Raw genomic sequence first — 24,620 nt, forward strand, 5'->3', positions numbered from 1 at the left:
CACTTCCAGGCAAAGGAAAGGAAGACAATGTGTTCCTTTTTGCTGGAATATCTAGAATTAACCATGTGTTATTAATGCAGCTTCTGGTGGTCAGTTTATCCTAAATAAAATGTAGTCCACTCCGGGTGAATACATCAAAGTGTGTGTTTGTGTGTCGCATTCTGCCTTTACAAAGTGTCCACATACTTTTGACCATAAAAACCTTTCTCAATTTTGCCGTCAGCCCATTGGGTCTTATTTCCCGTGACGCATATCCTTCCGAGCCAATCAGGTTGGTTCTGTCACCCGGGCGCTGTTGCGGGAATAAACAGACACTCAAACTAGCAACAAGTGTCCCGTTGGGAGGAGAGAGCGGCCACAGTCTGCCTGTAATGTGAGTTCTGCCGATGAAGGCCTGTTAAATAAATAAATAAACCTTACTTACATGCACGAATGGACGCGTATTCCGCATGCAGGGGGAAAAGTTAGCGTTAGCTTACTTCTCTAGCCAGCTAACGATACTAGCTAACATCAGGAGATAAACTGCTTCGCTAGCTACTGCTAGCTATATAACGTTACATTTGTTCTGAAAAACACCGGAAGTAAGGTAAACCTCTCTTCAACATATACACGAGCCCCCACGTAACTACACCAACATGTCTGCTGCTTCTTTACTCATTTATTCTGACAGTTTTGGACGGGAAGTGGTAAAGTCACCGTGCACGTCCTCGCTGACAAACGTCCCGTTCGCTCTTCCATGAATTTGAAGATGGATCTGGCAACGTTATGGTGCACTGTCTCGCGCGTTATCAGTCGTTAGGTTATCATGAAAGATTCGTCATGAGAGGTGTTTGCAAGAAGCATTTAATTTCTGCAAAATGCCCCCTTATTACCAGCGGTTTACGCGATCGCTCGTGTTGTACGTTCAGCAGCGTCGTGGGATTCCTGGTTGATCTCATACTCGTCCTGTCATCACAGCGAGGGCTGTGTATTGCATGTTTATTAACAAAGGAAATGATAACTTGGAAGATTTGATTACAGTGCTGGTTTAGCACAAATACCGTCCATAGATATAGGCTTCTCTAATCCAATTAAAGCCAATTATGTCTGTAGTAATTCATGTATTAATACAACTTTGTAAATGTACTCATCCCTCAAATTCACCCCTGAATGAATAAAAGAAAACAGTTACATTTATAAATTAAATTGAATAAGTTTGAACTGTTTTCGCAACACTGATCCAAGCCTAAATCTTTTCACAAAGTTCTTGCGATATTTTGGGGTTACATGTTGGTTCCTTTATACAGTATTTCATCTTCACTTAGGATGAGTTGGGAGGGAAGGTGTTCACCATTCGCTTCACTTGAATACATCAGTCATTAACCCCGCAAATATATCTATTAATAATAATAATAACAATGCATTAAATATGCCTCCTGATTATCTGTCTCATTGCTCACCTGTATGTTGTGTTGGTATTCACAAAGCAAAGAACACCGCAATACACACGATCACATTCAGCCAGTTAATGCTTCAAGTATGTCAAAACCTTTGTTTATATATATCATATATATGCTTTATACACATGAGGGGTCATTTCTTTCCCTAAATGCTTTTTGTCTTTCAGTTGTCTGGGTTCCCATTGGCTGATGGAGTGGACAGTATCCCCATGTCTCACAGACTGACCAAGCAGGAGCTCGATGAACAGTTTGAGCTGTTCCTGAAGGAGGTAATGTAACATAATGTACATGCTGCTATGGGACTGTGCATAGATTATCATCTCATACATTTAGGGTTGTCTGAAACACACTCGCAGAGACATGGGAACGGCAACTTTGCATCTACGTGATGCCTTCCTTTCATTACATCTTTGAATGTTTGATGAGCAGAATCTCCTCAACAATGTCAAATTGGAACTTTCACAGTATTTCCAGTTTTTGTCTTTGTGCAAAACAGATAAAGATTGAATATCTTGAAATTGAATTAAATACATGTTTACAGTGATTTTAAAATGCTGTACAAGATAACGTTGCATCTATCTCTGCATTTGCTGCTGTGGTCTTTTTGTTAAAGTGTTACTAAGTCCTAAGGCATTCACGACTACTGCATTGCCCAAAAACAACGATAAAGCCTGAGCAAACATTGTGATTGACAGGTCGCTACCACGGTATTGGCCGGTCTGCTAAATATGCTAAAACCACAGATGTAGTCTACGACCATGCACAGTGTCGAATCGTGGTTTTGACAGTCGGCTATTCTGTGAATCCTCTAGGTCTGAATTTAAGTCCAGAAGCACAAAGAGGCAAGACTGAAATGAGTGACCCTGAATTCTCACCAATAGCAACACGGCAGCTGACTGAAATGACGTGTACATCCGGCCCATCCACTCCAACTCCAATTATCTTCTAAATTATAAAGCTTACGGATTGTTATGTTCTCTTATTTAAAATTGCTATAATCCTGAGAGAAGAATGAGTGTTTGACTCATGGTAAAGTTTACACAGGCATCTCTCTGACTTAAACTGGATTTTGTGTCAGTCCGTTTCAGATGACTCTGAGAAGCAGCCCGGGGCTAAAAGCAGTCAGAAATCTGCCCAGAAAGCCGCAGTGCCCTGGTGGCAAGATGAGGAACACAGCGGTGGAGGAACCGGGAGAGGTAATAACGGGGAGAGGATTCTCCATGAAAGAACGGCCATCGCCTGGCAGGTTTCCAGAAGGAGAATGTGTCGGTGGCTGCAATAGTGTCAGTGTTTAAGCTCTGCAGTCCAGGGAGGAAGCGAGAAAAGATTTGGGCATATGTTATGGAATTTTATAACGGCAGTTATTAGCTGGCACTAATCAAGTGGCCATAAAGGTAGTTTGTAGTGAAAAAAACAAATGGAGGTCACTGGCTTACTTGGGAATATCTGAGCGAGGAGGAGTAAGAACAGCATTATAATTCCTCTTCTTTGCCCCTATACATTATATACAAGTGGTATTCAGGCATTTAGTCACCCTCTGTTATTCATAACTTTGGATTGGATGGAAATTCATATGGAGTTGGCTGAATTGACACAAAACATGTCGTGGCACTATTTATTTTGCTAATGAATATATAATAGTTAAATGTCAATGTCTACATCCCGACTTTGAAATGTGTAAAGGCCTCGTTCCGTATCTTTCCCGCCGAAGTTAAAACACGAGTCGTTTCACATGAGAGATTTCTTCTGGTTGCACCATACAAGTCACTTAGAATTAAGAGTTAAGATAAGGAATCTTAAGATACATCTTAACTCTTAATTCTAAGTAACCAGAAGAATTGACACAGTCACACGTGGAATTGTATGCTGTATTCATGTAGGATGGGATTTGGTTGTGTGTACCATAATTTAGTTGATAGGTGTTGTTGTGCGCTAGGGTTACGGTTTCCTTGAGGCTTGATGTTATTGTTGGAACTGAAACTATTGATGGATTTGCATCTTTTTCCTTCTTTTTTTTTATTGATTAAATACAGCCTCACTAAAGTGCTTAGCCTGGTTAAAAGTTCCTCTGGCTGGTTAGACCTCTGCTCAGGTGAAAGTTTCCAATAGAAACCAAAAGTTCTTTTGCTTGCCTTTCCATCCTCCTCATCAATTTGAGGTTCCTCTCTCTGTCTAACTTTCCACTTCTGACTGATCTCTCCTCGACTCATGCCCCTCCTCAATGTGCAACAGGACAAGCATGAACGCATCTCCCTCACTACTACCACATAACATTGAATTCATTGCAAAAATATGCACTTCTGTAGAAAACTGTTAATTTCACAGCTTTGTATTTGTCTGTTCTATCCTGTCTCTTTTGAAAAGCTGTCCCTTTGTTTACTCTCTTTCCCAAGCAGAGGTGGCCAAACGCAGATTTATCAAAGCCAAAAAGTCTCAGCCTGAGAACGACAATGGTGAGAGCATCACGATGGAGAGCTTAGAGTTCTTTCAGAGGACGTCCACTTTCTTTTCACACTGTCCGTGTGAAAGCTTCATGCATCCACAGTAGCGTTCTCAGGTTGTTTCTGTACCAGTTGCTCTAAGAGTCAGCTGGTTAGACTTCTGTTCAGTCCCCTCCTGCTCTGTGACGACATACACTGGGTTTGAATTCAGCTACACTTATGATTTAGTTATTGTCAGTCACGTATCTTTCTCTTTCGGTTTTTAGTCAAATTCTGACCAGTATGAAACGGTCTCTGCTCCTGAATATTTAAAGCTGATGGTCAAATCATCATCAGCATTATTGATTTTCACCAAGCAAAGCTGTTCTCAAATACCAAAATGGTTGTCTTCTTAACCACACACCTCCGACCTTCACTGGGCTGGTTTACATTATTGTTTTGTAAACGTTCAGTCTTCTTGAACACAACGTCGTCAAGCTAGCACTGTGGAGATAGTTTGGTTTTAGATGAGAAACATGCTGGCTCAATGTGCACTAAGTGCTCATATGGAGAGAACAAAATATGTGTTTTTGTATTATGCCTGACTCTCCGGACATCAGTATCAGCCAGGTACAAGTCCTATATTACCCACAATGCAACTCAACTGTAGACACTTGTCTGGCTGTGGCGAATTAGACCTTTAGCCCAGAGTCTCAAGCAGAGATGAGTGGACTACAGTGTCACAGTTTGGCAAAAAGGCAACGGGATGGACCCAAACACAGCAGAGCAGAAGGATATTAAGTTATTTTAATAAACAATTGTCCAAACCTTACAAGGGCAAGTCTAAAAGGGAGTAATGAAGCATATACAAGGGAACATAGCAGGAAGCATGACAGAGAACACAGCAGGAAGCATACCAGGGAACACAGCAGGAAGCATACAAGGGAACACAGCAGGAAGCATACCAGGGAACATCGCAGGAATCATAACAGAGAACATAGCAGGAATCATAACAGAGAACATAGCAGGGAATATACAAGGCAACATAGCAGGAAGCCTGACAGGGAACAAAGCAGGAAGCATACAAGGGAACATAGCAGGAAGCATACAAGGGAATATACAAGGCAACATAGCAGGAAGCATAGCAGGGAACATAGCAGGAATCGTGACAGAGAACATAGCAGGAAGCATACCAGGGCACATTAGACACAGTATTGATTATTTCCTATTAAACTATCTTTTAAAATAATTAATATTGCTCAAAATTCCTGTACCTGTTCATTCTGCTATCTTAAGAAAGTTCTACTGACAACTCTCTGTAGAGAAGCCCAGAGAGGGAGACCTTTTGTGGTATTTTAGTCAGAAACTGGGCAACAGTAACAGTAAGTATTTCTGTTTGAAGTGGAATCGACAGCAAGATTGATCTTTTTCTTTTTTTTATACACAAAAGCACAATCGATTGCAGGTCATTTTAATAAGAGGGCCAGTGTGTGTAGATGAATGAAAACATAGCCTGGTGTAGATTGTGTACTTTCATTCTGACAGCTATTCCAGAGTTAATTTGACAGTTCACCAACATTATTTGCCCTTATGTTTCTTCCTGCTGCCTGAAGTCGTCAGCGCGGAGCCCTTTTATAAGCCGGTCCCCAAACCTCGCTGCAAAGCTTCCGTTAAAGCGGTTCAATTGGACACCCCCCACAGAGATACAGTCTTGAGGGATTCCCAAACCGTGGGAAGACACAGAACTCCGTCCGGCGGCTCTGACGGTGTGAGCAGTGAAAACCTCCAGTGTGTGTCAGGAGGGAGGAGCCCTGATGAGACACTCTCTGATAATACTCCATCAGCCAGCACTGATAGTCATTCCCAAGGGAACGGTGAAGATGGTAACTTCCACTCAAGCCCCCAAACCCTCTGGTAGTCTGGCACTAGTCCCTCAGCAGTAGAGTGATAGACATCACTAGCACCACTAGTTCTCCTAAGTCTTTGTCTCTATTTAGCTTTTAGTTTTAGTTTATTTTGTTCATGTTTTATTGCCTTGTATGTTTGCTTACTGCTACATAAGATATATAATATATATAATATATATATATATATATATATATATATATTACATAGAAGGTAGGTTAGGTTGTATAGGTTTAGGTTGTCATTGTGATGCACCGCCTGATAGAGTTTTTTTGTGAAATAATTTGGATGAACAGGTAATTTCATTTAACCTCCTAAGATAATATGTCCAATTTAACTTTAGAAATGGATTATTTTTGATTATTATGAGGACTGAACATGTAGTGTACAGTGGGTACTATGGAGGCCATGAGTTGTTGTAGTAGTCGTAGTAGTAGTACTACTATTAGTAGTACACAGTGCGTGTGTCCTCCATCCATCTTAAAATACATGTTAACACTTAAATCATGAAATCGTTCACCATTTAGCATGTGATTTATTAAGGAAGACCAAAGAATGCCTCAAGCATAGTCAAGATAAAAGTCACTGCACTGACAGGTGAGGAGAAGTGTTTGCAGAAAGGAGAGGAAGGACACTTATTCTGAGTCAAAGGTAGATTCATCCAGGTTCCATCAACCGGTACTCACAATCAGTCCTCACCTGCAGCGGATAGTCCTGAGTCTTGAATGACACAAGAGGAATAAATGTTCTAAAAGTACCCCCAAGTTACTTCCAGCTAATAGCCATAATCTGTGAACAAGGTTCACTTGTGCTTTTCTATGACACTTTCCTCCAGGACTGCTGGGATCTGGGAAGACTTTCAGGAAGTCTTTGAGGAAGTCTGTTGCACTGGAGGACGAGGATCCAGGAGATGCTGGTTTGAAGGGAGACGGGCTGAGCGCATTCAGCAGAGACCGTATTGAGTTCGAGGGTGAGTCACGCTCAACAGAGAGGAGCAGGGTAGTGACCTGTGGGCACAAAGTAGTTGTTATGCCTCCCTGTCAGTGATAGCTGAGGATGACAGCATGATGTTTACATGTCAATGGTCAAGGTCACTGTGACCTCAAAGCCGTCCCATTCTCCTGAACGGGATTATCAGGGAATTTCCTCAAATTTGGCAGAAACCTCCTCACAGATGAGCTAATTAGAATTTAAAGGTCACTGTGACTTGCCAAAACACGGTTTTTGCAATAACTCATGAACTCATATGCTAATTATATAAATTTCACACAAATGTCTAACTGGATAATATAATGAAGTGATGACATTTTGGACAGATGTGGTCCTAAGGACTGCAACCATGACTGGTTGGTGGAGTCATACAGCCATTATAGTACTACTAGTTTGGCTATAATGTCATGGTTCACAACACTGTTGTCTATGGTTGGGGGTTTCTAGACAAACAAAACGGAGACTCTGCAGCCCCCCATCCTCCCTGAACATTTCAGTGTAGAAATCCCGTGTGTGCTCTCTGTTCATGTGTGTGTTCATCAGTGATGGAACCAGCTGCCAACACGACAGCTATCGGTTTGGACACGATAGAGGAAGAAGAGGAGAAAGCCAGGTTCTTTGCCCAACTAGAGGCAAGGAGCTCTATCAACTATAGATTACTCCATTCTGAACAGAGAGCTGACTCAACCAGTTCTGCCATCCCTACTCACCTCAGGTATGTAAGCAGCCACACTGTTATATTATACACTGAAGTACTGAGGCCAGAAGTAGCCTGAACAGATCAATCAAGGTGTCACTCGATGCCTTCCTTTTTTTAGAGACAATAAGTCATATAATAGAAAAGCATTTTGTTTCCTTGACTATACTTTCTTGCTAAAGTTTGAATACTCTTCTTGAAGGTGACATCTGTTTCCCGACTCAAACCCAGTGTTCTTGTGTTGCTTACACACACACAATGTACAGTTCTGGGTTTCCTTTTGGGAGGACGGTTGAACCTCATGCAAGAACATTCACGTATTTATGTCCAAAATGTTCATGCGTGGTTTGTAGAATCTGATCATGAGCATCAACACCTCTAAATTACTCAGAAAAAGGCCAGCTGTTCTGCCATGAAACAGAAGGAATACAAAGAGGTATGTCAAACCACAGAGCTTCAACAACAAACAAAAAATCATATTTAACACTATAATTAGTGATATTCCTGCGCTGTCAACCCTTTGTCACTGTAAAGGCCATACTAAGACATAAAGAAAGGGTTGTATTGTTGCAAAGTAGGTGGTTTAGTGCAAAGATACCAAAGGCAGTTGAAATCCACAAAGTTTCCCTTTTTAAATCAAAGACGTTGATGACTTCTATGTGAGGTGGTCAAAGGGTTTAAAACAGTCATAAGTATGGATAAAGAGAATACGCTCCGTTACAGGGGATGTTACACTATTCACCTGTAGATGTTCACCTGTATAAAGACTCCGGGGAAGCTGTTGGCGTGTGAGACATTTTCTGGTTGGTTGTTGGGTTGCAAATTGTAAACACACTCCTTCATAGAAGTTAACGACTAGTGACATTAACGACCAATCAAAAGGGTTGATTGTAATTTGAACAAAAAACAAGATCTTTTGCTCATACCTAACAATAACAAATTACAATAGAATATTACCCCAGCAACATACTACATATTCTGTGGCGCCATTGCATAGCCTAGGAAGAATATACAGATGTAGAGGCCTCAACATATTAAAACTCATTCAATATAAATTAACGATGCGGAGCACACTAAAAATAATTTCTGCTAACATATAGTTTTTAAAGAAAGACGGTCCAAAATCAACTGAATACAACTACTGGCAAAAATAATAGATCTTAACAAAAATGCAACATCAGTCCAAAGGCTGTATCCAATGTCTTTTCTTTCTTTATTGTTTTTAACCTTTGAATGTCTATTGTCTTATTTAATCAAAAGATAGGGGAATGTTGTGTATAAATGTCATTTATGTGTACTGACATTACTGGTGTGCCAGCCTTGCCATTCTGGGGATTTTTCCCACGTTGACTTCACCAGTCGACGGACTTTGTATCCAGGGACGGGGGAATGTCCCGTTAACAAGTTATTCAACTTCTTTGTCCACGCTGCAAGCTAGAGCCACAAGCTAGAGCCACAACTAGAAGCCACAAACTAGACCACAAACTAGAGCCACAAGCTAGAGCCACAACTAGAGCCACAAGCTAGAGCCACAAACTAGAGCCACAAACTAGAGCCACAAACTAGAGCCACAAGCTAGAGCCACAAGCTAGAGCCACAAACTAGAGCCACAAACTAGAGCCACAAGCAAGAGCCACAAGCTAGAGCCACAAACTAGAGCCACAAGCTAGAGCCACAAACTAGAGCCACAACTAGAGCCACAAGCAGAGCCACAAGCTAGAGCCACAAACTAGAGCCACAAGCTAGAGCCACAAGCTAGAGCCACAAGCTAGAGCCAAGCTATAGAGCAGAAAAACTAGACACGAGCCACAAGCTAGAGCCACAAGCTAGATGCCACAAGCTAGAGACACAAGCTAGAGCCCAAACTAGATCCACAGCTAGAGCCACAAGATAGAGCCACAAGCTATAGCCACGTCAGCCAAATAAAAAAAACACTGTATATGTCCAGCAGTACAGAACGCATCTAAAGTTCTATTCCAGTCTGGGTGGTTTGGGTTCAATAGATACATCTTGTTCTAGTAAGTTTTTATCTTGGAATTACACTGGTCACATGATTTCGCAACATACCCTTGTCTGTTACAAAACAACTCCTGTGGTTTGATGATAGCTGCTGTTATGAATCATTAGATAAGTTAGCTGAGGATCATGGTGGATATATTACTTCTCTCTCAATGAGGCTTGGAGTTCATCACCCCTGACAGATGTTCCAGAGTTAACCATGAGCGGTGGGATTGCATACTAGCAGATCCTTGCATACTAAGCAGATCCCACGTGGGGTCTCGGGGTCTTTGCTGCTTCCGCTGGTGACTTGTAATGTAATGAGCTTGAATGTCGTCCCTCCAGGAGAGCTGAGGAGCAGAGTGATGATGATGATGATGATGATGATGATGATGGGAAGGCCAGGGTCCCAGAGGCGGTCAGAGAGTCTTCAGGTAAGAGTAATCATGACTTGGCAACCATGTTTCATTGATCTGTCTGATTCCGTGTGTCTAAATCAGGTCTGTTCTGTCTGTCGTTACAGGATCTCCAAATTACAGTGAAGATTTCGAGGAAGAGGCAAACGGAAAAGAGCTTTCGGAGGAGGTTTGTATTCAGAAAGTGTCCTGTGATAAACAAAATGATTTTGACTCGAGGTTAACTTTTTTTTGGAGCTTTCCACTACATGACTACACAGTGATTGACTCAGTTGTCCATATGTGACCTACGTATGGAGCCTCAGCTGTCAGCAGGCTGTCATCTGTCAGAGGGTTGTGGGACAGAATAGAAAGAGGAGCATGCTGGCTTTTATACTGCAAAAAGCGCCCGTATGCAGTAGAACATCCTGGTATTGTTGGCATATTGCATTCTCTGTATTGGAACATGCTAAATCTTGTTCTGGTATACTAACATGATAGTATGGGTATTAAACCGCACCAATAATCTTCTCAGTTCTAGTATGACACATGACAGACACATTAAATAACATAATTCATGAGCTCAGTTGCTTAGGAATTATGCAAACATGAGCTGCCCTACTGACTCGAGATCAAAAGCGTTAACTGCTGTTTACATGCTTGATATTGGCTGAGAGGGTGTCAGAGCTGCAAACCATTTGCTATTTATGTCTTTATACTGAAATATCACAAACTGACATCTTGCTACATGATTCACTAATTCATCCTATGATTTTTTTCTCTCTTTTTTTTTTTTAGAAGTCTAAAATGTCTCCAATTCTTGCCAAAGGTAAGAGAAAAAGACTCATGGGTCATGTGTCATGGGTGGGTGTTTGGCCGTACACAACACTAATATTAAATAAAAAAGCACAACATATATATATATTCATCTTCTCTGTCGTCTCTATATATATATAAGTGTTGTGCTGCTATCCTATACTGCTCTAGTGGGCGAATGGACAAAGGTTATAACGATATGCTTCGAGATCTGCGCTGCAAATATAACAAACTCTAACTTAACTTTTCTCTCAGTGTCTCTCCACGATTCCCTGGATGACACCGGGGGAGGAGAGAGACGAAAGGACACAGCCGGGTCACTGGACAGAGGTAACACTCACACGAGAGGAGTCCAGTACCACAAACCAAACAAGTACCAGACTAGATCATGCAATCTAAACAAGATTACCTTGTTACGTGAAATTTTCATTTAATTTAAAACAATAAATATTCCAAATGTACAGAGAGAAAGCTTTGATTAAAGGCAGCGGGTGGCATTCTATTGCCCCTTTTTTTTAAATGTATTTTAATGTAATAGTCATCAAGATTGGTTCACAATGGATAATTTAGGCCCATCTCGTCTTTTTACAAGATGCAGCACGCTCATTGTAGAAGATTCTAGATTTAGAGCAACCAGACATGAGACCTAGTTTCTTTAATTTATTGATGCATAACCCATGTTGCATTTTGTTGGTTTTTGTAAGCATAGTGGCTGTTGAAAATTCAAGTTCCTTTTAAGATATGATATGTCCATTTTCATTATTCTAATGTCTAAAATGACTTAATGTTGGCAGTCTTGTTTACTTTCATTATCCCGATGTTCTGATTGCGAGACCACTCGTTTAATGTGTTTTCTGTCCAGGCCAGTCGTACGTGCAGAGTGGGGCCTCAGACATGGAGGCTCTCCATGAGGCCTACAGACAGATCCATGTCGTGGAAGATTCAGAAGACTATCATCCCCATCGTTCATCTGTGGAAGGGAGGGGGAGGATCAACAGACCTGTGTCTCCATCCTCTCCTCCTCCTCATCATGCCACACAGTCTCTTCAGCCGGCTTCTACCAACGAGTCAGGTCAGACGCCACCGTCGTACTTTCCAACCGTGGAAAAGTCAAACATAATAAGTACACTGCTACAGCATTTTTATGTTAAATATTTTTAATTTTACTTTTGATTCTCAGGAAAGAAAATCAATTACTTTGCCAACTAATATTCATCAGTTTTTTCCCCCGTTTTAGTATTTCTTTATCTTCGTATACATGCTCTCCATTTTCTCTATTTGTCTCTTTAAGACACGACAACAGAAGCATTGTGCTCTGAAAGCCATCAATTCTAGAGGCTCAGGAAAATAGATACACCGTGAGAGGGCAATAAAAGATAGGAGTCTCCCAAAATATCGTGACGGTTGGCGAGTGTGACCACCAGACTGCAAACGGTATTTGGGGGAATGGTGGACTCCCTGTGTCTGTCTGATTCACTGTATCTGTACCATCTGGAGGAATGATGCATCTACAAAAGCTGCATCCCAGTTAAAGGCAGAGTGGGCAAACACTGACAGCCCATCCCTTCAGGTCCTCCTCCAAAGCCACTCCCCCAAAATGATAACAATGATCGTAAACAACAAACATGGCTGTTGTTAGTATTCACAGCTGTTAAGCAAGCAGCTTGTGGAAGACTCTTGTGACGAGCAATGAGCGCACGGGCAGAATGCACGCAGGCAGGCAGGTAGCCAGAAAGCAATCGTTCATGGATTTCTGTCAGGATGTTATGAGAATTTCAACAAAAATATAACAAATATTTCTGAAGGAGATTGCCAACCCTTCCTTCAAGGTACCGACTCCCGAGGGAGACACACCCAGTGTATTGTACTGTAGTGGTATTGAATTAAACATTCAGGCAGTCCTGTGCTGTAAGCTCATTACAGGACTAAAGTATGTTGAATCATTATTTTGTTTATGTATCTAGAGCTTCCAACTGCAGAAGAGTTGATGAGACCCATCCGACCTGAGAGGGACGATATCAGAGGCTTCACCCTCCAGCCAGCCAGGTTAGAACACATTTTACCAGAATGTATCCAACATATAGACTTCACAAAACTGTTGCGTACATGTTATGGACATGTAATAACAGAAGTATTGATGGTAAAGCATGCATATAAATATAACTGTATGGCGAGTGGGAGAGCAAACACGGTTTGACCGGAGTGAAAATAATGATTTAGAAATGTGAAACGACAACAAATATGGAATGAAGCAGAATATGTATTCAGATAAATGCATGTTGTGGATTTTGTAGATGATTACACATTTTTCAACAAAATTCCAACTTTAAATCCGCAAATCCGCAAAAATCCTTCCATTAATGCTTGAGTCCGCACACATTCTCTGATAAATTGTCCTTTTTTTCTAGATCTGGACACAAAAAGGTTTGATATTAGTTATCGTTTGACTGAAAAAGTTGTATTACTTTTTTGTACATGATTATTTTGGTCGATAGTTTACCAAAATACATGATAAGCCTAGATCAATGATAACAATAATACCTATTATAATAATGAGCCCAGATGAATGATAACAATAATAATGAGCCTAGATAAATAATAATAATACATAATAATAAGCCTACTTGTGAACAAAAGAATCTCTGTACCCAAAGGCTAAGTCTATATTTGTGAGTTACTCAACATGCAATTAACAAGAATATCCATCATCTCCAATCTGAGGTCATCGTAGGATGACACCTGTTCAATCTGAGATTCAAGCAGGCAAAATCCAACACTGTACCGAAGACATCAGACACAGATCTGATTCGTGCTTTAATTGACTTCCAAACCTGAATTTAGTCACAACAACAACAACAACAACAACAACAACACAAACTGTTTTTGAAAACGTTTTAGCGTGTTTGTCTCTTCACATTCTCTGATTACAGTGCTGTAGAACTAGAGGACCAAGAAAAGACCCCCCGGTTCTTGGAAAGGACTTTCTCACATGTGACGCCTCCAGACTCGCAACTGATGGGAGCAGAGCTGGCTGACCCCTTAGACGGGATACAGGCAGCCAGGGGGTTGACCAGCCCCCCGTCCAGCTCCCCAGACCCTCCCAACCTGACGTGGAGCATCAGACAGGAAGTAGAGAAGCTGATGCAGGATCAGAACAAATACTCTCAGGCTGGCAAAGCTAAGAAACAACAGGTGAGGAACACTTCAAACTATTCTCCATTTCAGGAGTGCTTGGATTTGTAATCATATCAGACAGAACACTTAGAGGGTGGGATCAAATATAATGAGCCTAATGTTCTCCCCAGGCCTCGCATGGATCTGCTGTTTCTCATTCCTCTACGTCTTCAGCGAGGAAACACACTGGGACCCATGTGAGAGGCAGCAGAGTGGAGGGGAGGACCTCAGGGCTGAGTAGAGCTGCTGCGTCATCCAAAACCCAGCCTTCTGTTTCCCGTCCTCTGCAGCATCCACGGGAAAAAGCCAAAGTCACAAAGAGCCAAGAAAAAGAGGACTACACAGGTTATTAATGGCACTCACACACAACATATCAAGTAATTTAAAAAAAACTCTGATTATTTAAGATTATGGGGTTTGTCTCTCGCTATAAAAGGAACACGTGTTTATTTGTCTTTGCTTTTAAATCTAAGCAAAGATTTCCATCCTCTTCATGTCATGTGTTATCTTTTGGATTTAAAAAAATAAATAAATAAATGTAATCCCTTTGTGTCTTCTGGCAAGAGTGTTATCAATGTGTCACGTTGTGTGTTTGTATAAAAAGGTGCCATTGTTTGTTCGATTAGCAGAGCCGGGTCTGAAGGTGAGCAGTGAGCTGGTGGCGTCCGTTCAGTCCTTAGTGGCTGTCCTCCAACAGCAGGTGGACACCAGCAGTCACCAGGACGCCACAGACGCACAGGAAGTCACCCGACTGACACATCGGCTTCCAAATAACGTAGGGAAATACTAAATATGCAGCGGACTTTTTGACATGCTTGATAGAATGCTAACTCGGCACACAGTGTGTGTCGCGCTAATTAAAGAGGCAGGCAAGAAAGCAGAATGATTATTAGCAAATGGACTACAACCGCATTTAGTTGTTCAATCCTGTGCTGAATAATGACAATAAACTCTCCTTGACTCTGGTGAGTGTGGTATGTAGCCGCTCACGCCAGGTTGTAGCGCTGAGCTCTTATTGGTGATCCACAGGACTATTAATGCAATCCAGAAGAATTAGAGCTACCATCTTAGACATTCAGCATCGCCAAAACATGATAAAAATGATGAAAAGAAGAAAAGTCAGCAGGGGATCTATGTGTAAATGGATATGTAAATGAAGGAGGAGCGTCATTCAAAGACAGATAGAGTTAGTTCACGTTATTGTGCTATTTTAGCCGGACACATGTGAGTAAGAAGAGACTTTTAGTTGTTTGCGTATCACTTTGGTATGAGATGTTTGAAGAAGGACGAGCACATAATGGGTCGATTACCACAGTTCACGATGCATGTGATGTCAGTGTTGACGTCTGACTTGCAGAGGGAGGATGACGAAGGCTCTCTGGTGGAGGAGCTGAGAGGCCAGCTGGCTCACAAGGAGAGGGAGCTGCAGATGTTGAAGGGAGGCGCCGAGGAGCTCAACTCCCTGAGACAGCAGAACTACCTTCTGCAGAGCAAGGTGCTCAAACACGCCTTGATCTTATTGTTAGCTGTAAACTCCCTTATTTGTTTCGATGCAAAAATCTGTAGCAACAACGACACATCGATAAGTCGTAAAATAAGCATTGTTTTTGTTGTATCCCCTCAGCTGAGAAGTGCAGAAGAAGCCAGTCAGAAGAAGAGACGGGCCGAGGCCACTGACTCTGCTGCAGAGGGAACGCTCCAGCAGATTGATAAAGAAATAAAAGAGCAGGAGACGCTCATCAAAGGTTACCAGCAGGTTTGTCGTCCTCTCTTTATGTGTTCATTCCTCAGGGATTCATCTGCGTGCGGGCTTCCCTTTGATCGTCATTTAATCAAATCTATTTGTCTGTTACACCGTAGTTCCAAGCTCGTCAACTCTGTTGTGCTTTTGTGTTTAGAAATGTGGGTTTACAGAAAAGGACTGAACATCCTGAACAAAAGGGACACCTGTTAGGGTGCCGGGATGCAGACAAAAAGACCAAACTACTTTTAATGGTATCAAACAAGGAGACATTCTCCCACCTCGTTTCTAAAATGGTCCGATCATTTTTAAAACGATAATAGAGTACTTCCTCATACGGCCAGCCCTGCAAACCCCACCCTCAAACCCTTGTGGTTGAAAAGGGGCTTCAAATTCAAAGAATTATTTTTTCTGCTCACTCCAGAGTAAACTATGAAGTGTCAGTTATATAAGGAATCTTATATCTGTGAATGAGGGAGGGATTTCGGTTACAGCCTAAATGACTTTGTTGTGCTCCTGGAATGAGACTGAGATAACGTCACATTTACCTCGGGGTAAAGCGTTTTCTATTGTGCCAGCCAAGTAGTCTTAATTCATTCATTCTTAACATGAAGCAGGCTGCCACCAACAATCCTCACTCGTGTCTCAATTGCGTGATGTTTTCTTTTTGACCTTTTCTGCTCCTTTTTCCCCCTTGTAGTTTGAACAGTCGTTCTTATTCAAGTGCAGTAAAGCTAATGTTCCCTTTTCAGGAGAATGAGAAGCTGTATTTGCAGATGAAGGCTCAGCAGGTGAAGAGCAAAGCCAACGAGGAGGCCATGTTTAGTGAAAACCAGAGGCTGCTGAGTGAGCTGGCTTTCACAAGGTGTGTCTATCAGAGATGATTGTGAATGTCTTCCAAGTATGAATGCCATTAAAAATCTATGTTGGCTTACTGATGAAAATTACCTTTTGAAATAAAATGTCTTTATATGTACTGTATGTGTTTTTTCTGAAGATGTAGTTAACTGTTGCTTGTATTCTCTATGGCATTTCCCATCTTGACCAGGGAGCAGCTGAATAAAACCTCAAGGACTGTGGGAAGTGTGTGCGTAATGGATCACACTCAACGCATTACAGACTTGTTAGCTCAACTAAATACATTTCAGGTACGTACCACAGGCACTGAAACCGTCCAGAAGGTCCCCTATTGTGTTCTCCAGCCCACACTGGGAATTAACTGCATCTACATTCAGATATTCTAAACTGCCAACAGGCTATTAGTGACAATGACCCATCGTCGTCTTTCCTGTTCTTACTGGGCAACTTGTGGAGATTGCAATTCCATCCATAAAACCAGTAGCTTCAAGGTTTCATTCATTCGTCATATTCAATCAGTATTCAGGAAACCCACAGAGAGATGTGTTTCTGTGCAGAGGAATGAGGCCAAGCTGTCTGAGGACGGCCACAGACTGAAGCAAGAAAAGCAGGCTCTGGACGTAGAGCTGCAGCTGATGAAGAAAGAGAGGGACCTAGCTAAAGCTCAGGCGGTGTCTGCCTCAGGTAAAACTGGATTCAGAGCAGTGCCAGTGGTCGAATTCAATTCCAAAGACCAAGTTTCTTACAGACGTTTTAAACTGAATATGCGTGCGCCACCGTCGGTTTTTACTGACGACGTGTACATTCTGAATGTGTCAGGGGACAAGACTTTTGAGATGCGCGTATTGGAGGACAAGCACAGAGAAGACGTGGCGGCCCTGAAGAAGAAGCTGCAGTGGTTTGCCGAGAACCAGGAGCTGCTGGACAGAGATGCTGGCAGACTGAAGGCCGCTACGGCTGAGACACACCAGCTCCAAGAGCAGGTGAGGCTCGCTTACCTCTCACCACTTAGCAGGGTGTCCTTGGGCAAGACACCTAACTGCGTGTGTGAATAGGAGTGAATGCTTAGATGGCTTGTATGGTAGCCCCTGATATCAGTGTATGAATGTATGTGAATGACATGTAGTGTTAAAGCACTTTGAGTGGTCGTAAGACTAGAAAGCTGCTCTACAAGTCCAGTTCATTTATCTTAAGTCTCTCTATCTCTATATATATATATATATATATATATATATATATATATATATATATATATATAGTAGATGCAACTATACATATTCATTTATAGGATTCATGGACTTCAAAAGACCCCTTCATTTGGTCACATAATGATCTGTGAAGATACCCCCCCCCCCATCAACTAGTCTGAAGCCCAGTTCCTGTACGAGTAAAACATCTTTTTAAAAAATTGTAAATCAAAAGACTTTTTCTGCAGAAGACTTGTATTGTTTTCTGATATGTTTCATAAACGTTGCTCTACTATGCTGAGGAAAAGTTGTGATTTTTGCATGTTTGTGCCACAATTTATTAGTTTGGACATGCATAGGTTTTAGTGTTTCACCACACTCCCCCTTACAGATTGATACTATGAAGTAATACTCATAAACATTATGTATTTTAAGCTAAACACTCAGTTTTTGTTTTTATATTCCACCAACAACACAGTTCCAACTGCCCCATGTCGCCTGTCTTAGTTTTTATCATTACAGCTATCTGCACTGGCAACACTGCAGCATGTCGCTCTGGCCCTCAATCACTCTCCATCTCTATCCAAACCATAGTTTTATATGGAACTATGGTTCTATTAATTTCTCTGTGGTGGTCATGAAGAATGAAATGGAACTCCCCACACCTGTGAGAGATGATTTCTGTTTGTCTATGTCTTGATAGGTGGACATGCGCCAGGTGGAGTGAGTGTGGCGTTTTGGGATGTGGAGTGCAACGCAAATGAATTTTCCATCTGAAATAGTCAAATCGAATCACAACGCGGTGTCAAAATAAAATAGTGTGGTGCTGCGAAGATGTTTTGGCCCACATATCACATTCTACACACGTAAAAGAACCATCTTTGTCTGGTAGAAAACCCCACAAGGAATCACACCATAATCATTTAAAAATATTTTTCAGTGAAAGTGAGATTTATGAATCATATTGCATATGCATTAACTGATCACAATGTTATATATATATATATATATATATATATATATATTTTTTTTTTTTGATTTTGTTTTTGTTTAATCGTTTAGCCCTACAATGTATGACAGGAAGCCAGTTATCAGTTTAATGCTGCTTCCTGTGGCATAACTGGCAGCGTGTCTCCGTGTCAGGTAGAGAGACTGAAACTGGATGTGGGCAAAAGAAGCAGTGAGCAGCAGAGGAAGACCAAAGAGAAAACTGTGGACGCGAAGAGGATGCAGGACCTTGAGCGACAGGTCTCCCACACAAACCAACACGCCCACTAATCACACTTGTTACACCCTCGCCCTCCCTCCCCTCCCCCGGAGTCCCTTCATCATTTCTTCAGTCTTCCTCTCTTCCCCAGGTGAAGGAGCTGGAGCAGATACTGAGACGCAGAAACCCAAACTCCCTGCCCGCTCTGATCTACGCTGCAGCCACGGCTAGCTGTGAAGAGGATGTGGCCGCCAAGACGCCACCCCCGCCCAGCAGGGTCAACGCCCTGCTGGAGCGCAGGATCCAGCGTCTGGAGGCTGAGCTGGAGGGCCACGATGAGGAGGCCAAGCGGGGCCTGCGGGCCATGGAGCAGCAGTTCCACAGGATCAAGGTACAGCTAATGTCAATCTAGCTGTAATAACTGAAATAAAATGATGTAAAAACATGTTCGGAGGACTTTGTCCGTGAACCATTTGTGACCTCACTACGACACACTTCACTACGGGGTGAGTGTAAACCAAGTGTCAGTACTCTCACTGCCAGCAGGGGGAGACAAAGGTTCCACTTCAACGACTCATATGAAATGCAAAAAACGGGCTGATTTACACTATTCTGACCTAACTTTGCATATTACCTATATAAATGACTATATGCCAGTGTGTTTATATCTAATCAATACAAATGTCTTTGGTTTTAACAATGAATTGCTCAAGATGATCACTAGTGCCTAAATGTCCTTAGGTAGTAAAAGGAGATGGGATCATAGGATTTTATTAGTTATCAGCACTATGTTGACCAAGGACAAACACATTGGCAGAAACTGCAACAAAATGTCATGCAAAACAAACTTCACGAATTGATTTGTGAAAAACATGAAATTGTGTGCACCGTGTTTAGCTCCGCTATGAGCAGCAGATCTCGGAGCTGGAGCAGCAGCTGGAGCAGCAGCAGCAGCAGCAGCTGGAGGCAGTGGGGTCCGAGCCGCGGCCGGCTCAGGCTGGAACACTGGAGGAAGAGCTGCGGCGTGTGGAGGAAAGCCATCAGGAGAGAGAACGTTCTCTCCAGGACCAGATCGAGGGTCTCCAGCAGCAGCTCAAGCACTCGGCTGGAACGGGAGCTACCCAGGTCATTAACACGGAGAAACACCTGAACTCGCTTTAGCCTCACTGTTGGCTCTGTGTGCTCTGTGGGGATGTGTCAATAAACGCTGTATAGACTAAACATACAGAAATGTGAGATTCCTTGCCGATTATGTAGTATATTGCTTCTTGATGTGATGATTAGACAAATCCAAGGGGCTGAGAATATAACCTCACTTCCCTTCACAGGCCCAACCCAGTCCCGGCCGACACCAGCGCCAAACCGAGGCAGCATTCGGCGCCCGGATAGAGCGGCTGAACAATGACCTCGCCTCCAAGACGCGGACCATTCAGGAGCTTTGCCGCAGTGTTGAGAGACTGCAGAAGGAGAGGAGGAACATGATGCCTGTCCCCAACCCACGACCAGAAACCCGTCCAACGGAGACGAGGAGGCAACCAGCCAAAACACTCCGCTGTGCTTCTGCAGGAGGGGAGGAGACGTTCCCAGCTGCCCATTGTGAGAAGACCTACCAGCCCACCGTGTTCACAGGTATGAACGTGGACCTTCGTGGACGTCTTTCCTCTGCATTAATATCATAATTTATACCAGTGAATGCTAGATTCTGATTGTCTTTTAGTTCCATATAATGGTCCCCTACTAAGTAGTTACACTGAAACTGCCAGTTCACCATTCTGAATGAATGCGTTGGCCACATTAAATTAGTCTTATTATTAATAAGTCTTAAGTCTTATTTGCAACCGTGCTTCATCCTCTGAACACCACAGGGGGGCGACTTGAACAAGAAGAAGTAAGTTACACTGTCTCTGAACTTAAGCGTAGTTTATACTCGCCGTTGTAAAGCTGGCTTGAGGCGTAATCACGGACTAGATTTGAGTAAATATTTTACTGCCAAATTCAACCTTGGTTTCTTTATAATGCATTGAATACTTTTTCTCTTTACAGAAGAGCTTGTATACGGACAATAAATGAGTCCATGAATATGAGATTAGAATTTACAGATGATTACAATCCCTCCTCGTTCTGTGGCCGTAACTCTGGGTTACTCTCCTCGTCTTTTTGATTCTTCACAGCTCCTTTTGTTTGAATGTACGCCGAGCCAAGTATAAGCCAAGATTTACTGATACATACAAGTATGTATCACTATGTGTCACTACTTCCAGCTGCAGCCAACAGTACTCATGGCCTCTCATTTGTTTGTGAAAATCTGGATATTGATTTAGGGATGTGGAGGGATAGCTAGCTGGTCTTGTCTTGACTTTGAATCTTGCTAGCATAATGTTAAAGGGAGGTGTGTCCTACTTAGTGGAGTAGTGAACAACATTTTCATTGCATAAGTAACTTAGAGAATGGTAAGGATTGTTTCAGGTATTAGAAGAAAAAAAAAACGGTGTTACCAGGGAGTGAAAAACACATGGGAATATAAATATGTGGCATTATCTTTTTTGACAGGCAGTCACATCTCGGAGGTTGTGCAGGAGAACGAGGCTCTGAAGCAGCGCGTGGAGCGGCTGCAGCTGCAGGGCGAGCAGGAGAGGGAGGCGTTGAGATCCGATGCTCTACAAGCCAAGCAGGAGCTGTGCAGGTGTGTATCGGTGCGAACACACCAGCTAATACGGATGCGCTCAGAGGCTGAAGTGACTGTGATCCGTTAGGCTCGAGGGCCACTCTGCAGAGCAGCTGTCCTCCATGAGAGCAGAGCACCTCAGGGCGCTGGACCAGCTGCGTGCCGCCCATGCCCTGGAACACTCGTCCTCAAGGGTCGCTGAACTGGCCAATAAGCTCAACGCTCAGCAGGTACTGGCTCCCTCACTAGTCACCGCATGTCAACAGGAAGTGCTGACAGTGACGCTGTTAACCTTTAACCTTGCAATTGACCTGTAGATAACGGTGACACATTTGCGAGACCAGCTGAAAGAGGTGCAGGGAGCTAAAGAGGCTCTGGCAATATCCAGGACCCGAGAGGACGCTGTGCAGAAGCAGGTGATGGCAGAACTAGGTCAGAGGTCGGCAACCTTTCATATCCAAAGAGCCATTTTGCCCTTTTTTCCATTTGATATCACAGCTTATAAACATTTATATATATATAGTCATATTATATAGACAAAAACTATAGTTTGTTGTATTTATTAAATTATAGAACCAGAATAGAAGACACTTGTTGACATTGTATAGCTATTTTACCTGTTATAACAATATCAAACTCTTGAGAAAGAAAATACACTGACATGTGTCGGCCTACATTGAGGTCACACAACACACAGCTCTGGAGGTCCTGAACCCTCCCCATATTTGTGGCTCATGGGGTGTCACCACAAGGTACCCGGTTCGATGCCCGTCCTCCACACAGTTTGCATGTCAAAGCGTCCTTTAGCGAGACCCTGAACCCCAAGTTGCTTCCCGGGCACTTCACAGCAGCCCACTGCTCCTAGAATGCTATGGATGGGCTAAATGCAATAACTTATTGAAATAAAATAACTCTGAAATAAATAGGCCATGTCCACATGACTACGTTTCCATTTTAAAACGCACATCTTCTGCTACATGTACACTGAGCGTCCTCACAGACTAGAGCACCGATGACGGAGGAGTTCTGTAGTATTTAGAATCAATAGTTTGGGACACTGTGTTATTTAGGACTTCCAAAATGCAAAAACAACGTGTGGCCGAGTTGCAATGCAGAGATGTGCTTGGCATCCTCACTGCATGGCGAAGTGGCACAAAACCGGTTCTGGATTGGATTTTATTCTAATTTCCTGTCTTTATAAAGTAGTAGAGAGCAACCTTCCATTGATATGTAAATATGTTTATCAAAAGACAATTGTTCAGCATTTCCTCTCGTCACTGCTTTGCGTGTAGCTGACCAGACTGCTGAGGGAGCTGAAGGAAGCTAAAGAAGCTCAGAGCCCAGAGGTGAAGCTCCTGTGTGGCCTGGAGAGGAAGATCGTCAACATGGAGCTCAGACACCAACACAGAGAGAAGGAGCTGCAGCAGGTACACATGATGGCTGCTGTTCTCTTGAGTCACATGGAGGAGTTTTACATTTTAGGGGCTTAAGCAAAGAGAAATAGAAAACTAAACCTGTAAGAAGTCTCTCACATGCCACTCCGAATGTGGTTTTCTTTAAGCGATCTCTTTTTTTCCTGGCATCTCTTCCATAAAGCCCAGCTCTGTTGCGTGTACAGCTGAAAGTGGTCCTACAGACAGATGAGTCTTTGGTCTGATTAATGTCCTCCTTACCTGGTCCATGAGTGTTGGTCCTCTTTGTGCAGGTTTATTGTGGTGCCACATTCTTTCCATTTAATCAGGACACTTCTGATGGTAATTTATTGTCACCAGATCGTATTGAGAGGCTGTTGATTCAGGGTTGTAATGCAACAAAATATTAAAAACACCAAACGAGGTGACTACTTTTGCAAGCCACTGTATACGTCAGTACAATTACGTTAATAGAAGCTCCACCCACAGAAGGAGACAACTCCAGGTCATCTGAGCCAGACAATATACTGAACAGAGTCCCCCCCGTTCCCCAATGCAGGTGATTGTGGGCTCGTGGCAGACGTCAGAGGCTGATCAGCAGTCAGAGGTGGAGAGCTGGAAGCGTCTGGCTCAGGACAAGAGCAGAGAGTTGGAGGCTTTCCGTCTGGAGCTGGACTCCATCCTGGACATCCTGAGACATCTCCAAAGACAGGGAGTGGTTCTCCCCCACTCCTGACCCCCCGTTCTTCACAGGCCCCCCCCACCCAGAGGAGTTAATGCACACGCAAGGTTTGACGACATAAGCTACAATCACTGTCTCAGTGGTAGAATGAGTTCAGGTGAAGCTTCTTTTGACAGCAGCTGTAATATTACTCATCACCTTCTCATCCGAGACAGACCGAGATCCTGGTCCACAGCCGCTGCCTTCATATCAGCAGGACTTCTTATTAACACATAGAAATAGAAGTAGAGCTTTAATATACTCAGAGTTGGGTCTCAGAGGCAGAGGAAGTTAAATCCATGAGTGTTTCGACTGAAGAACACACACACTGTACTGGTTTCTTTCTTTTGTATGTGTTGTAGCTGCAATCTATTTTTTTAATTATTGTAACTTATTTAAGATGAAGTGAAAATAAAAAAAAGTTTAAATTGCGATAGTGTCACTTTTTTAAATTAATTAAATCCACTTCATCCCAATCTTAATGCACAGGATTTATGATGTGCTGAGGGGGCGGGATTTACTTTACGGGGTTTTGCATTCTTTTGGATGCTAAACAGTAGATATGAGCGGGTTGACCCCCGACCCCCGAACCTACTGTGAAATATCAAAGATTAGGGTTCAGAGGGAGTTATTAATAACATTGCATGCAGTAGTCCACCTTCTCTCACTGTCTCTGTCACACTCTCACACACTAACACGCACTCACACACTCACTCACACACCCACACACTGACTCTCACACACTCATTCACTCACTCACACTAACACTCACATTCGCTCATTTACTCACACACACTCACTCATTCACTCAAACACACACACTCACTAACAGTCCCTCACTCACACACTAACACTCACACACACTCACTCACTCATTTACTCACACACACACTCACTCTTTCACTCACACACACACTAACACTCACACACACTCACTCACTCACTCACACACACACTAACACTCACACACACTCACTCATTCACTCAAACACACA

The 24,620-nt window shown here is 42.7% G+C and overlaps 1 protein-coding gene across 2 annotated transcripts; it reads left to right on the plus strand.

Moving 5' to 3' along the window:
- The first annotated feature begins 265 nt into the window (after nucleotides 1-265).
- On the plus strand, nucleotides 266-24,335 carry cep162 (centrosomal protein 162). Of its 2 annotated transcripts, none has more exons than XM_034529094.1 (29): nucleotides 266-373; nucleotides 1,607-1,708; nucleotides 2,518-2,635; nucleotides 6,600-6,734; nucleotides 7,298-7,469; nucleotides 9,795-9,883; nucleotides 9,973-10,034; nucleotides 10,643-10,673; nucleotides 10,916-10,990; nucleotides 11,523-11,732; nucleotides 12,625-12,706; nucleotides 13,591-13,852; nucleotides 13,966-14,179; nucleotides 14,461-14,609; nucleotides 15,192-15,329; nucleotides 15,459-15,590; nucleotides 16,328-16,440; nucleotides 16,624-16,723; nucleotides 16,991-17,117; nucleotides 17,253-17,416; nucleotides 18,764-18,868; nucleotides 18,979-19,218; nucleotides 19,725-19,952; nucleotides 20,156-20,456; nucleotides 21,378-21,510; nucleotides 21,581-21,722; nucleotides 21,810-21,908; nucleotides 22,785-22,919; nucleotides 23,464-24,335. In XM_034529094.1, exons 2-29 carry the CDS (start codon nucleotides 1,649-1,651, stop codon nucleotides 23,638-23,640), a joined length of 3,993 nt encoding a protein of 1,330 aa, XP_034384985.1. In that variant the 5' UTR covers nucleotides 266-373; nucleotides 1,607-1,648; the 3' UTR covers nucleotides 23,641-24,335. The 2 variants fall into 2 exon arrangements, with proteins under 2 accessions (XP_034384985.1, XP_034384986.1); XM_034529095.1 differs by having other exon boundaries at nucleotides 14,464-14,609; nucleotides 23,464-24,017.
- Nucleotides 24,336-24,620: the final 285 nt, after the last annotated feature.

Source organism: Cyclopterus lumpus, chromosome 25 (assembly GCF_009769545.1).
Source record: "Cyclopterus lumpus isolate fCycLum1 chromosome 25, fCycLum1.pri, whole genome shotgun sequence".
Taxonomy (NCBI): Eukaryota; Metazoa; Chordata; class Actinopteri; order Perciformes; family Cyclopteridae; genus Cyclopterus; species Cyclopterus lumpus.